This window comes from Mobula hypostoma, chromosome 23, assembly GCF_963921235.1.
Source record: "Mobula hypostoma chromosome 23, sMobHyp1.1, whole genome shotgun sequence".
Taxonomy (NCBI): Eukaryota; Metazoa; Chordata; class Chondrichthyes; order Myliobatiformes; family Myliobatidae; genus Mobula; species Mobula hypostoma.
In genome coordinates, this window is record NC_086119.1 from 11,505,216 (window position 1) to 11,519,795 (window position 14,580).

The following is a 14,580-nucleotide window of genomic DNA, read 5'->3' on the forward strand; positions in this document are numbered from 1 at the left end:
GGTTGGCAAGAGAAGTAGAGCGTCTAGTCAAGAGGAAGAAAGAAGCATACTTAAGTTTTAGGAAGCAAGGATCAGACAGTGCTCTAAGGTAGCCAGGAAGGATCTTAAGAGTGGTCATAGGAAAGGTAGCAGGGGACAAGAGAATGCTTTGGACCTTTTCATCCAGAGGGTGGTCCATATATGGAATGAGCTGCCAGAGGAAGTCAATGAGGCAGGTGCAATAACAACTTTTAAAAGAACTTTGGATAACTATATGGATGGGAAAAGTTCAGAGGGATATGGGCCAAACATGGGCAAATTGGTGCAGCTTAGACAGGAGTCTAGGTCGGCATGAACCAGTTAGGCCAAAGAACCTATTTCTATGGTGTATGACACAAATTCCACCTGGATGCACAGTTCTGCATGTCTGTTACAGCTAACGTACACTCCTGACTGTTCAAAGCCTCTGCATAAACCATATTTAATAACAGTGTGCTGATTACAGCCTGTGCTTCAAGTCAGGCTTTCCTTTGTAAAAGGGAGATCAAAATTATTTCAGTCTACTCCGCTTTTATCCTATCAAAAACATATTCTAAAAATAAATGATATTGTTTAAATGCAAAACAATCTCTAATCTACATTGCAATCAGCTGAGATGTCAGTCCTGCTCTCTAACATGCTGTTTCTATTGCTGACTCTTTGGAGAACCATTTTAGAAGCAAGTAGGGCAAATTAAAGTATTTTAAAAATGTGGCTCCAAATAACACTCTTAGTTCCTGTGACAATTCTGATGTCATATTTCTGCAGATGCTCATGGCAAGCTCTGGCACTGGAGGTCTACGAGCAATGGGAGCTGTCTAGTCTCTGTCAGCTGCAGACTGGGGGAGCTGCCTGGCAAAGCAGTGGTGACTGTGATAACCACCACCCAGAGGTACGCCAGCATAATGAATACTCTGTACCAGCACACACCAGGCAAAGCCCTCCCCACAACTGAGCATTATTTACAAGGAGCGTCGTCACAAGAAAGCAGCGTCTGTCATCAAAGACCCACACCATCCAGGCCATGCTCTCTCCTCACTGCCGCCATCGGGCAGGAGATATAGGAGCCTTAGGTCCCACACCACCAGCTGCAGGAACAGATATTACCCTACAACCGTCAGACTGCTGAACCAGTGTGGATCACTTCACTCACCTCAACTCAGATCTGAGAAAGTAAGTAACACTGTTCAGCCTCTGGGTGCTCTGGTTCCCCCCCCAGTCTGAAGAAATACGGGTTAGGGTTAGCGAGTCGTGGGCATATTATGTCGGGGTCGGGAGCACGACAACAGTTGCGGGCTGCATAGCGCAACTTCCGCTGCTTTGATTTGACACAAAGGACACATTTCACCATATGCTTTGATGTACATGCGACAAATAAGGCTGATCTTTATCACAATGAAACCTTGACCACCTGAATGTCAGAGTCCCTTGCACTTTAACTTTTTTACTTGTGCTGTAACTGCAACATTCTCTCCTCATTTCCCCCCCCCCCACACACCCACCTTCCCCTCACCTGGTTTCACCAATCAGCTGCCCCTTCCCCCACCTTCCTGTTCTGACTCCTGTCCCCTTCCTTTCAACTCCTGATGAAAGGTCTCGGCCTGAAACGCCCATTTCCTTCTTTAGATGATGCCTGGTCTGCTGAGTTCCCCCAGCCTTTTGAGTGTTCTGATCCGCACTCTGTTTTTCCTTTCAGTACCTCAATAAGACCATAACACACGAGTAGAGTCAGCCCATCGAGTCTGATCTGCCGATTCATCATGGCTGTTTTATTGTCATTCCAAACCTCATTCTCCTGCCTTCTCCCTTTTGACATTCTTACTAATCAAGAACCTATCAACCTCCACTTTAAATATACCCAGCCTCCACAGCCTTCTGTGGCAATGAATTCCTCAGATTCATCTTGCTCTGTCTAAAGATATTCCTCCTCCCCTCTGTTGTCCTTCTACTCTGAGGCTGTGCCCTCTGGTCCAAGACTCAACCACCATAGGAAATTTATGTACAAAACATAATGTACTTATGTACGGTGGGTCAGCCTGGATGGCATCCAAACAAAATCCTGGTACTCATGACAAAAACAGACTAATACAAGTAATATTATTGAATGGTACATTGCAGGAGGCAGCAGTCAGCCCATGAATCTGTGCATAATTACATCACAGACAATACAAAACAAATTGAAAGACGGAAACCTATGTCAACATCAATATCACAAAATCTGGATCCTCGTTCTCATGATATTTAGCAGCTTCATTGTGGTAGCTCCAAAACTCCCGCTGATGAGCAAGAATATGAAAGACGTCTCTTATTGGAATGTCAAATGGTGTTGATATAATAGATTATTTGAATGCTATTATGAGGTGGCACCTTACTTAATCTTTGCGGTTCCATACTGACAAGAGGCTGGCTTGAACCCACCACTTGGTGACTGCCTGGCTTCTCCAGTGGGCACCCAAGCTAATTCTGTACAAACATACTCCACCGACTCTTGGTGCCCCTGATCCATTTACCCCTCTCTTCAATTCAGTAAGAACTAAGTTAGTGTCAGGTATACAGCGTGTGTGGGATAGATATTTCCCAGGAACCAATTGTGCTATTGCTCTGTTATCTTGGCACAAAAATGGTTCATATCAAAATTGGCAGTCACCCCATAAGGTTGAAGAATGAAGATGCCCAGCCCACTCTGTAATGCACAAGTGTGTATAGGCTCACATTAGCCAAGGGATGTGCTGAAGATCTCTCTTACCTCTATGCCTGTTTGTTGTCTTATCAAACATCAGCATGGCATCCTCTACCTGCAATACATAAAGGAGTTCAGGTTAAATTAACCCTTAGAAAGATCAGCAAGGCAAAACCTCAAAGCAATCCTTGGAACAAAGGAGGCTGAGAGAAGATCTCATGAGATCTCAAAGTTATGACTGGTGAAGTTAGCTAGGGTGATAGGGGGAAGATGCTTCTAATAACAGATGTTGGGATATCGAAAAGCGGGTAGTTGGGAGGCTCTGGGAGTGAGTCCCACCGCCGCAAAGAACTGAAGTCTGAGTGTAACTCCAGGTCAGGGTCTTCAACAGAACCTATCCACCCTGAGAAGGAAAAAGATGTTTCAAGGATTGGGGCTACAGGTGCAAAACTTTGGACAAAAGGAAGATGTTGAGGAGGAGTACAGGAGTGAGATAGATCAGCCAGTTGAGTGGGTGTCGCAGCAACAATAGCCTTGCACTCAACATCATTAAGACCAAGGAATACTGGATTTCAGGAAAGGGAACTGAAGAGGACACACATCCAGGGGTCTGCAGTGGAAAGGGTGAGCAGTTTCAAGTTCCTGGGTGTCAACATCTCTGAAGATCTATCCGGGACCTTTTGAAGGCGGCATGCCAATGGCTATAGGAGGAACTTTGGTTGGTCACCAAAGACTCTCACAAATTTCTATAGATATACTGAGGAGAGCATTCTGACTGGTCGCACGACTGCCTGGTACGGAGAGGCCACTGCACAGGATTGGAAAAAGCTGCAGAGGACTGTAGACTAGCCAGCTTCATCATGGGCAATAGCCTCCCCAGCATCAAACACATTTTCAAAAGGTGATGCCCCAAAAAGGTGGCATCCATCATTAAATACCATGCCCCCAACACCCAGGATATGCCCTCTTCTCATTATTGCCATCAGAGGGGAAGAATTCGGAGCCTGAAGACACACACTCAATGTTTCAATAACAGTTTCTTCTCCACAACCATCAGACTTCTGAACAGACAATGAATACTGCATCACTATTTCTTGGTCCTTTTTTTGCACTAAAAAAAATGCACTTAAAAGTTTTAAACATAGCAACCAAATCTCCCATACATATGGTTTAATCAATATAATTATTTGACCCAATTGAGATAACATCAGAACCTTGATGAGATTTGGTATAATCTTCTCAAGACTGTCCTGCCTCTTCTGAAGGATTCTAGTCTGACCAATGGAAATTGAAGGGAATGGCCCAGATGGTTCAGTTGCTAATTTTATGACAACATGCAATCAAACTCCTCTGGTAAGATGGCAGCGTGCCTGGACACAACGACCTCTCTGCTAACCCAAGGCATTTTTGTCTTTTTTTTTACAATTGTAAAGACACTGTGGTACGTTATGTCTACCCATCATCAGTGAGTTGCTGATACTGGGGTAGCTGGAGGAGCTGGACTTGGTGTGGACCGTGTTCTTGCCTGCTATAGAAAGGCATGGGGAGTCGTTGCGCAAAGATGGTGTGCAGCCTAACAGTGACCGATTGTCTTGGATGTTTTTCTTGTGATCGCCAAGACCCCATTGGACATTGGTAACGTAGAACACTGCAAGCCCGGTTCCCTGGTTTATTGCTGAGACTGACGGCAGGGCAGCTGAGTGGCCTCAGTTGTAGCACAAACTAGGCCTCATGCAGTGGGCTTGCCTGTTGCAGCCGCCCAGGTGAGGAAACATGGGAGGAGCTGAAACACGGCGTCCACGCTAGACTTGGGGGGGGGGGGTGCGGTGGAGGAGCTGGGCTCTCCCATCAGTGCTGCCCTCCAGTGTTCGCTCAGTGCAAGACAAGATGGATTACATTCATACATGCATTCATCTTCAGATTGCTGAAGGCTTGTGCTTGCCAGCAATCATCAATCACCATCAATCTGTAGGACACGTCTTTCAGGGACAAGGGCTAAATAATTTTTTTTGTGACTGTATGTTTACTGCTATCTTATAAATGCTATATGTGTCTTGTGCCATGTATGACTGCTGGTTCTGTGTTATGCATCTTGGCCCCAGAGTAATACTGTTTCATTTGGCTATATTCAAGGGTATTCTTGTATAGTATGGTTGAATGATAACTAAACTTGAAATGGGATAGGAAGGTGCCAAAACGTTGACCCTTGGTGTATCTCAAGATGGGATCTCAATTGAGGGCACATTCTGGGTGAAGACAGCAATAGTGTGAAGGTGGTGCGATTATTCTGATCACTATCCAGCTCACTCTTTGGGAAAGAAGGACTTGGGTCACACTCACACAAATGAGGATTGGCCAGCTCAGAGATGAGGGCAAAGGTCACCCATCATATCCAAGCAAGACAGGAAACAAGACCCTTGGGCATGGAAGGGAAATTCTCTGGAGGGGATGGAGAGCAGTGTTAAATAACATGCAACAAATCTGACTATTGTGCAGCTACCGGACTCTTATATAAAATGACATTGGATGCTTCTTAATGCAAAAAGAAAATCCAATTCTTACTGTGAGCTTCAGTGTGAAATAACAACTCAATTTCTTTTCACTTCAGTGGTTTGCAACCTGGATCTTATTTTATCTGAAAACACTGCATCTCACTGTTGACCGACTTGGGCAATAATGGATTGCCAAGTGCTTAATCCCAGGCGCACACCTGCAGCCCAAGCGTGTCTGCCCGCGTCTGCATCGCCCTCCCATCACAGCGTCTCCAGACACCTTCCGGAGCTTGCATGGACGGTGCGCGCTGTCGATTTAAGAGAGTAGTTCCCCAGCACTTTCGCTAATGGAGAAGCAGCAGCTGCCTCCACCATAACAGTTTGATCAGACACACTTACACAGATGTGGAAGTGTGCTTCACAGGCATGCAAGTACATTAATGTGATATAATATAGGCGATATGCAGGAAGCACCCATAAACAGAAAGATGATAATGAGCAGATTACCTGCCTTGGTTGTTGTTGATTCATTTAGAGAGAAATTTATCCCCATGACACTGGGGAGAAACTTCCCTGACCTTCTATTAATGCTGCTCTTGCACCTTTCACATTCATTCAAGGTCCTGATGTTTGATCTGATGGGATCAAAAATCCATTTTAATTAAACCCTTCTCCCATTCAGCATTAATAGGCTTACGTAATGTAACACGCACAAAATGCTGGGGGATCTCAGCTGGTCAGGCAGCATCCACGGCAATGAGCATACAGCCAGCGCTTCAGGCCGAGACCCTTCTTCAGGACTGGAAAGGAAGGGGGAAGGCACCAGAATAAAAGGGTGGGGGGAGAAGGAGGATAGCTAGAAGATGGTGAGTGAAGCCAGGTGAGTGGGGAAAGGCAAAGGGCCGGAGAGGAAGGAATCTGATAGGAGAGGAGAGTGGACCATAGGAGAAAGGAAAAGTGAAGGGGCACCAGATGATAGGCAGGTGAGAAGAGGTAAGAGGCTAGAGTGGGGAATAGAAGAAGAGGGGAGGGGAAGGATTTTTTTTACTGGAAGGTCGATACTTATGCCAGCAAGTTGGAGACTACCCCCAGATAGAATTTAAGCTGCTGCTCCTCCACGCTGAGAGTGCGTCATCGTGGCACAAGAGGAGGCCATGGACCAACATGTTGGAACGGGAATGGGAATCAGAATTAAAATGTTTGGCCATTTGGATGTTCTGCTTCAGGTGGATGGAGCAGAGGTGCTCAACAAAGCAGTCCCCCAATTCACAATGGGTCTCACCATTGTAGAGGAGGCCATATCAGGAGCACTGGATACAATAGACAACCCCAGCGGATTTGCAGCTGAAGTGTTTCCTCACTTGTAAGGACTGTTTGAGGCCCAGAATGGAGGTGAGAGAGGTGTATGGGCAGGTGTAGCACTTTGACTACTTGCAGGAATAAGTGCCCAGAGGAAACCCACACGGTCACGGGGAGAACGGACAAACTCCTTACAGTCAGCGGTGGGAATTGAACCCGGGTCACCTGTACTGTAAAGCGTTGTGCTTACCACTGCACTACCATGCTACCAATATGTGTGACACTTGTGAGCTGCCCTCAGCACATCAGTGAGGGTTAGTTGTTAATGCAAACGATGCATTTTGCTGTATGTTTCAATGTACGTGCGATAAATCAATCTGAATCTGAATTGGCTGAAGGGTGGTAAATAATATTTTCCTAGTTTGTGTGTGTTTCCCAGCCTACCTCCAATAAAGAGCAGTCTGACAAATACGCTTCTCATTCAAAAACAATTCCATGTTCCCTACTATGACACAGGCCACCACTGGTGAGAAATTCAACCAGACCAGCCAAATAAATGCTGTAGCTACAAAGTAGGTTAGAGAAAAAGTGCCTTGCTGCTAGTGATTCACATAAACACCCCAAAGTCCGACCACTGTCTTCACAGCATAAGTAAGAAGATTACTGAATACTCTTCCCACTTGTGTGGACAACACTCAGGAAGTTTAACACTGTCCACAACAGAGTAGTCCTGGTGACTGGCAACCCTTCCTCTTAACCAACTAAACATGCTGTTCCTCCATTACCAGTACACTGTCATTGGCTGTGTGTGCTACTACCTCATCCATTGCATTCACTACATAGAACAGAAACAGGCCCTTCAGCCCACAATGTTGTGCTGAACCAAATAAATTAGTAATCGAATGGCCAACAAAACTAATCCCTTACACCTACACAATGTCCATATCTCTCCATTTTCCTCACATTCATATACCCATCTCTTAGAGTTCTTTAGTGTCCCTAAAGGTGTACAAGAGCAAGATAGATCAGCCTGTTAAGTTGTGTTGCAGCAGCAACCCTGCATTTAACGTCAGTAAGACCAAAGAATTGATTGTGCACTTCAGGAAGGGTAAGATGAAGGAACATAGACCTGCCCTCATCGAGAGATTAGAAGTGGAAAGAGTGAGCAATTTCAAGTCAACATCTCTGAGGGTCTATCCTGGACCTAACATATCGATGCAGTTACACGAAAGGCACGGCAGCGGCTATATTTCATTAGGATTTTGAGGAGATTTAGAATGTCACCAAATACACTCAGAAATTCCTACAGATGTACCATGGAAAGCATTCTAACTGGCTGCATCACCGTCTGGTACAGAGGTTGCGGGCCAGAATCCCCAGCATCCAAGACATCTTCAGGGTGCAGTGCCTCAAAAAGGCAGCGTCCATCATGCCCTTTTCTCATTGCTACATTCAGGAAGGAGGTACAGGAGCCTGAAGACAAACACTCAACGATTCAGGAATAGCTTCTTCCCCTCTGCGTGGACAATCTGAATGGACATTGAACACTATCTCACTACTGTTTTTTCTCGTTTTGCATTATTTATTCAATTCCATGTATAAATTAAATGTATATATTTCTTACTGTAATTTATTGTTTTCATTAGTATGTATTACAATGTACTGCTGCAGCAGAACAACAAACTTCATGACATTTGCCAGTGACATTAAACCTGATCCTGATTCTGATTAATGTATCTGCCTCTACCACCAACCAGGGCAGTGCATTCCAAGCACCCACCACTCTCTGTGTAAAAAACTTGCCTCTCACATCGCCTTTGAAATTAACCCCTCTCACTTTAAATGCAAGCCCTCTTGCTATTAGACATTTCAACCCTGGGAAAAAGATACTGTCTGTCTACTTGAGGGGTTCCCGACCTTTTTTATGCCATGGACCAATGTCATTGAGGAAGAAGTCCATGGACCGATACCATTGAGCAAGGGGTTCATAGACCCCAGGATGGGAACCCCTAGTCTACTCTATCAATGCCTCTCATAATCGTACAAACTTCTATCAGGTCTCCCTTTAGCCTCCAGAGAAAACAACCCAAGTTTGTCCAACCACTCGTTGTAGCACATTCCCTCTAATCCAGACAGCAGACAGCATCCTAGTACCCTACATCAAAAGGCATGAGAGTGGATAAGCTCTTGCCAGCGTATAAAGAATATTTGCAAGAAATATTCTTTGGATTTATGAAGAATAATGATTTGCAGCAAATATCCTTCAAGGCAAAACAACACAACAGAAGACATGGCCCAACCATGAATCATCAGAAAAATTACTGAATTATTATTATTAAATCTAACAAAAAGGCTTATAAAGTTGCCTGCAGAGAAACAGTAATGTAAGTATTTTAGAATTTAGCAAATAACCCAAACATTGAAAACAATAGAAGGGAAAATAAAATACGTGAGAAAATTAAGAATTTATTAAGAGCTTCTATTGGTCCATACAGAAGAAGTTTAAAGGAGATTAGCTCAATTTGTCACACGTACATCTAAACTCACATTACAGTGTAATGCGCCTTTTGCGTCAAGTCAAATTAGCAAGGATTGTGCTAGGGAACTCTTAAGTGTCGCCACACTTCTGGAGCTAACACAGCACGCCTGCAACTCACTAACCATAACCCATACGTCTCTGGAACGTGGGAGGAAACTGGAGCACCAGGAGGAAACCCAGCCGGTCACGGGGAGAAAGTACAAACTCCTCACAGACAGCAGCGGGAATTGAAACCGGATCTTACAGCTAGCACTGTAAAGCACTGCGCTGACCACCACGCTATTGTGTTGCTCTCATTATCAGTTCATAATGGGGAATAAATAAGTGGAGGAAAGAGAAAAAAAACATATATCTATTTATTTATTGAGGTCAAGTGCGGAATAGGCCGCGCTGCTCAGCAACGTCCAATTTAACCGTAGCCTATCCACGGAACAATTTACAATGACCAATTAACCTACCAAATGATACGACTCAGGACTGTGGGGGGAAACCGGAGGAAACCCATGGGGTCAAAGAGAAAACTTACAAACTCCTTCCACATCTGAGAAAGTGGTGAGCTGAAAACTGATAAATTCTTAGAACCTGATGATGTATAGCCAGAGCTTTAATAGAAATAGCAATGGAGGTAAACTATAAGATCATAAGACAGTGTAGAATTAGGCCATTCAGCACATTGAGCCACTCGATCATGGCTGATTTAGCATCCCCTGCAACCCCTATTTTCCTGCCTTCTCCCTGTCACCTTTGACACCCTGACTAATCAAGAACCTATCGACCTCTGCTCTAAGTGCACCTAATGACTTAGTCTCCACACTCTTCCGTAGCAATGAATTCCACAGATTCACCACCCTCTGGCTAAATAAATTCCTTCTCATCCCTGTTCTAAATGGACACCCCTCTACTCTGAGGTTGTGCCTTCTGGTCCTAGACTCCCCCACTAGGCCTTTCAATATTTGATAGGTTTCAATGAGATCCTCCCTCATTCTTCTCAACTCCAGTGACTACAAGCTCAGCAACGTCAAACACTCCTCATATTTTAACCCTCTCATTCCCAAATCATTCTCATGAACCTGCTCTGGACCGTTTCTAACGCCAACACAACTTTTCTTAAACTGCTCACAATACTCTGTGGTCTGATCAATGCCTTATAAAGTCTCAGCATTACATCCTTGCTTTTATATTCTAGGCCTCTAATGCTAACATTGGATTGCATTTGCCTTCCCTACCAACCTGCATTATGGATAAATGTTCCGCTTAAAATCTTCCGAAATTCTGTAATGTCCCCACAAACCACTATTGTCACATTAGCTTTTCCTTTTACACAGGTTCAACTTGCACTACGATGCATCATTCCATTGTTGTGTGTGGGTTGCTGTATTTATGATTTCTATGTGCATTGTTAACTCTGTGATCTTCATGTGAGCAAGAAATTTCATTGCACCCGAGCGTATTGGACAATAAACTAAACTGAATCTAGAGTCAAAGCATCTCAGACACAGGGCAGTAACAGAATTATGTTTCCATGTTGGATGCAGGAGGATTAAATGCAGGGCAAAGCTCCACTTAACACCGGCTACGTGCTTCAACCTGTTTTATTGCACGATGGCGATATTGCCCAGCTCCCTTACCAACCTCCTGCTACTTTATCCAAGTGAGACAGAACACTAGCCAAACACTTCTATTGATGTGCAGAGCTCTGGCCTCATGTTAGGGATGGCACAGTAGTAAAGCGGTTAGCGTAACGCTATTACAGCGAAAGTGACCCGGGTTCAATTCCCGCAACAGTCTGTAAGAAGTTTGCACGTTCTCCCCGTGACCACATGGGTTTCCACCAGGTGGTCTGCCTCCCTCCCACATCTCAAAGGCGTATGGGTCGGTAGGTTAATTACACACGAGTGTAATTGGGAGGCTTGGGTTTGTTGGGCCAGAAGGGCCTATAACCGTACTGTATCTCTAAGTCAATATTGTAAAAAAAAAACTAATGGGAGCAGAAAACGGACAAAAAAATTACAACCATTAGAAAAGTGTGTGGAGGCAGAGGCTCTTTCACACGTTAGGGAAGACTAGTGTAAACCGATTTCGATTTGAAGGAACACACACAAAATGCTGGTGAATGCAGCAGGCCAGACAGTATCTATTGGAAGAGGCACAGTCGACGTTTCAGGCCGAGACCCTTCATTAGGACTAACTGAAAGAAGAGCTAGTAAGAGATTTGAAAGTGGGAGGGGGAGGGGAGATCCGAAATGATAGGAGAAGACAGGAGGGGGAAGGATAGAGCCAAGAGCTGGAATCTTGTATCCCTTCTGCCAATCAACTTTCCAGCTCTCAGCTCTATCTCTCCCTCTCCTGTCTTCTCCTATCATTTTGGATCTCAAATCTCTTACTATCTCTTCTTTCAGTTAGTCCTGACGAAGGGTCTCGGCCCAAAACGTCAACTGTACCTCTTCCTATAGAGGCTGCCTGGCCTGCTGCGTTCACCAGCATTTTGTGTTTGTTGCTTGAATTTCCAGCATCTGCAGATTTCCTCGTGTTTGCGTCAATTTGAAGGGATTGTTGTTGAGAATATACAAAATAGTCACTAATAAATCCACAAGGAAAAATGGAATAAAGACCTTCCATTAGAAAGGCCACTAGAGTGGAGATACGTCTCTACCAAAGGAGGTGTAAGGCTCTCCTTCCCTCCGCTAGTCTCCAGGTCACTTTGGGTAAGGTGTTGCACCTGCTTGGCCCCCTGCCACCCTCCTTCAGGACCTCAAGGGTGGTAATCTCAGGATTGCTACCTGTGCTAGGTGCCAGTGAGGGTAGGAATAGGATGCTCTGGAGGAGGAACGAGTGGCTGAGGAACTGGTGTAGGGAGCAGGGTTTCAGATTTCAGGATCATTGGGACCTGTACAAGAGAGACTGGTTACACTTGAACCACAGGGGGACCAATATCCTTTCAGGGAGGTTTGTTAGTGCTATTGGGGAGGCTTTAAACTAGATTTGCAGGGGGATGGGAACCAGAGTGCCAGAGCTGACAGTGTGGTTGGGGTGAAAATAAATGATGTTGAAAGTTTAAGCAAATCCGCTGATAGAAAGGTTGTGAGTGGTGGTAAAAATCTTCTGAGGTGTATATATTTCAAGGCTAGGAGTATTGCGGGGAAGGTGGATGAGCTGAGGGCATGGATTAACACGTGGAATTATGATGTTGTAGCAATTAGTGGAACTTGGCTACAGGAGGGGCAGGACTGGCAGCTTAATATTCCAGGGTTCCGATGTTTCAGATGTGATCGAGGCAGAGGAATGAAAGGTGGGGGAGTAGCATTGCTTGTTAGGGAAAATATTACAGCAATGCTCAGGCAGGACAGATTAGAGGGCTTGTCTACTGAGTCCTTATGGGTGGAGCTGAGAAACAGGAAAGGCATGGCCACATTAGTGGGATTGTATTACAGACCACCCAATAGTCAACGAGACTTGGAAGAGCAAATCTGCAGAGAGATAGCAGGCAACTGTAGGAAACATAAAGTTGTGGTGGTAGGGGATTTTAATTTTCCATATATTGATTGGGACTCCCATACTGTTAGGGGTCTAGATGGTTTAGAGTTTGTAAAATGTGTTCAGGAAAGTTTTCTAAATCAATATATAGAGGGACCAACTAGAGGGGATACAATATTGGATCTCCTGTTAGGTAACAAAATAGGGCAAGTGATGGAAGTCTGTGTAGGGGAGCACTTTGGTTCCAGTGATCATAACACCATTAATTTCAATTTGATCATGGAAAAGGATAGATCTGGTCCTAGGGTTGAGGTTCTGAACTGGAAGAAGGCCAAATTTGAAGAAATGAGAAAGGATCTAAAAAGCGTGGATTGGGACAGGTTGTTCTCTGGCAAAGATGTGATTGGTAGGTGGGAAGCATTCAAAGGGGAAATTTTGAGAGTGCAGAGTTTGTATGTTCCTGTCAGGATTAAAGGCAAATTGAACAGGAATAAGGAACCTTGGTTCTCAAGGGATATTGCAACTCTGATAAAGAAGAAGAGGGAGTTGTATGAAATGTATAGGAAACAGGGGGTAAATCAGGTGCTTGAGGAGTATAAGAATTGCAAGAAAATACTTAAGAAAGAAATCAGGAGGGCTAAAAGAAGACATGAGGTTGCCTTGGCAGTCAAAGTGAAGGATAATCCAAAGAGCTTTTACAAGTATATTAAGAGCAAAAGGATTGTAAGGGATAAAATTGGTCCTCTTGAAGATCAGAGTGGTCGGCTTTGTGCGGAACCAAAGGAAATGGGGGAGATCTTAAATAGGTTTTTTGCGTCTGTATTTACTAAGGAAGCTGGCATGAAATCTATGGAATTGAGGGAATCAAGTAGTGAGACCATGGAAACTGTACAGATTGAAAAGGAGGAGGTGCTTGCTGTCTTGAGGAAAATTAAAGTGGATAAATCCCCGGGACCTGACAGGGTGTTCCCTCGGACCTTGAAGGAGACTAGTGTTGAAATTGCGGGGGCCCTGGCAGAAATATTTAAAATGTCGCTGTCTACAGGTGAAGTGCCGGAGGATTGGAGAGTGGCTCATGTTGTTCCGTTGTTTAAAAAAGGATCGAAAAGTAATCCGGGAAATTATAGGCCGGTGAGTTTAACGTCAGTAGTAGGTAAGTTATTGGAGGGAGTACTAAGAGACACAATCTACAAGCATTTGGATAGACAGGGGCTTATTAGGGAGAGTCAACATGGCTTTGTGCGTGGTAGGTCATGTTTGACCAATCTGTTGGAGTTTTTCGAGGAGGTTACCAGGAAAGTGGATGAAGGGAAGGCAGTGGATATTGTCTACATGGACTTCAGTAAGGCCTTTGACAAGGTCTCGCATGGGAGGTTAGTTAGGAAAATTCAGTCGCTAGGTATACATGGAGAGGTGGTAAATTGGATTAGACATTGGCTCGATGGAAGAAGCCAGAGAGTGGTGGTAGAGAATTGCTTCTCTGAGTGGAGGCCTGTGACTAGTGGTGTGCCACAGGGATCAGTGCTGGGTCCATTGTTATTTGTCATCTATATCAATGATCTGGATGATAATGTGGTAAATTGGATCAGCAAGTTTGCTGATGATACAAAGATTGGAGGTGTAGTAGACAGTGAGGAAGGTTTTCAGAGCCTGCAGAGGGACTTGGACCATCTGGAAAAATGGGCTGAAAAATGGCAGATGGAGGTTAATACCGACAAGTGTGAGGTATTGCACGTTGGAAGGACAAACCAACGTAGAACATACAGGGTTAATGGTAAGGCACTGAGGAGTGCAGTGGAACAGAGGGATCTGGGAATACAGATACAAAATTCCCTAAAAGTGTCGTCACAGGTAGATAGGGTCGTAAAGAGAGCTTTTGGTACATTGGCCTTTATTAATCGAAGTATTGAGTATAAGAGCTGGAATGTTATGATGAGGTTGTATAAAGCATTGGTGAGGCCGAATCTGGAGTATTGTCTTCAGTTTTGGTCACCAAATTACAGGAAGGATATAAATAAGGTTGAAAGAGTGCAGAGAAGGTTTACAAGGATGTTGCTGGGACTTGAGAAACTCAGTTA

At 44.5% G+C, this 14,580-nt stretch overlaps 1 protein-coding gene across 13 annotated transcripts in view; it reads right to left on the reverse strand.

The window, feature by feature from the left end:
* Nucleotides 1–14,580, reverse strand: part of msi2b (musashi RNA-binding protein 2b) — a 650,971-nt gene that overhangs the window by 310,539 nt on the left and 325,852 nt on the right. For all 13 annotated transcript variants that reach the window (XM_063031626.1, XM_063031623.1, XM_063031621.1 and 10 more), the window contains exon 7: nucleotides 2,765–2,813. In XM_063031626.1, the coding sequence (XP_062887696.1) occupies nucleotides 2,765–2,813 (49 nt within the window). The remainder of the gene's footprint in view (nucleotides 1–2,764; nucleotides 2,814–14,580) is intronic.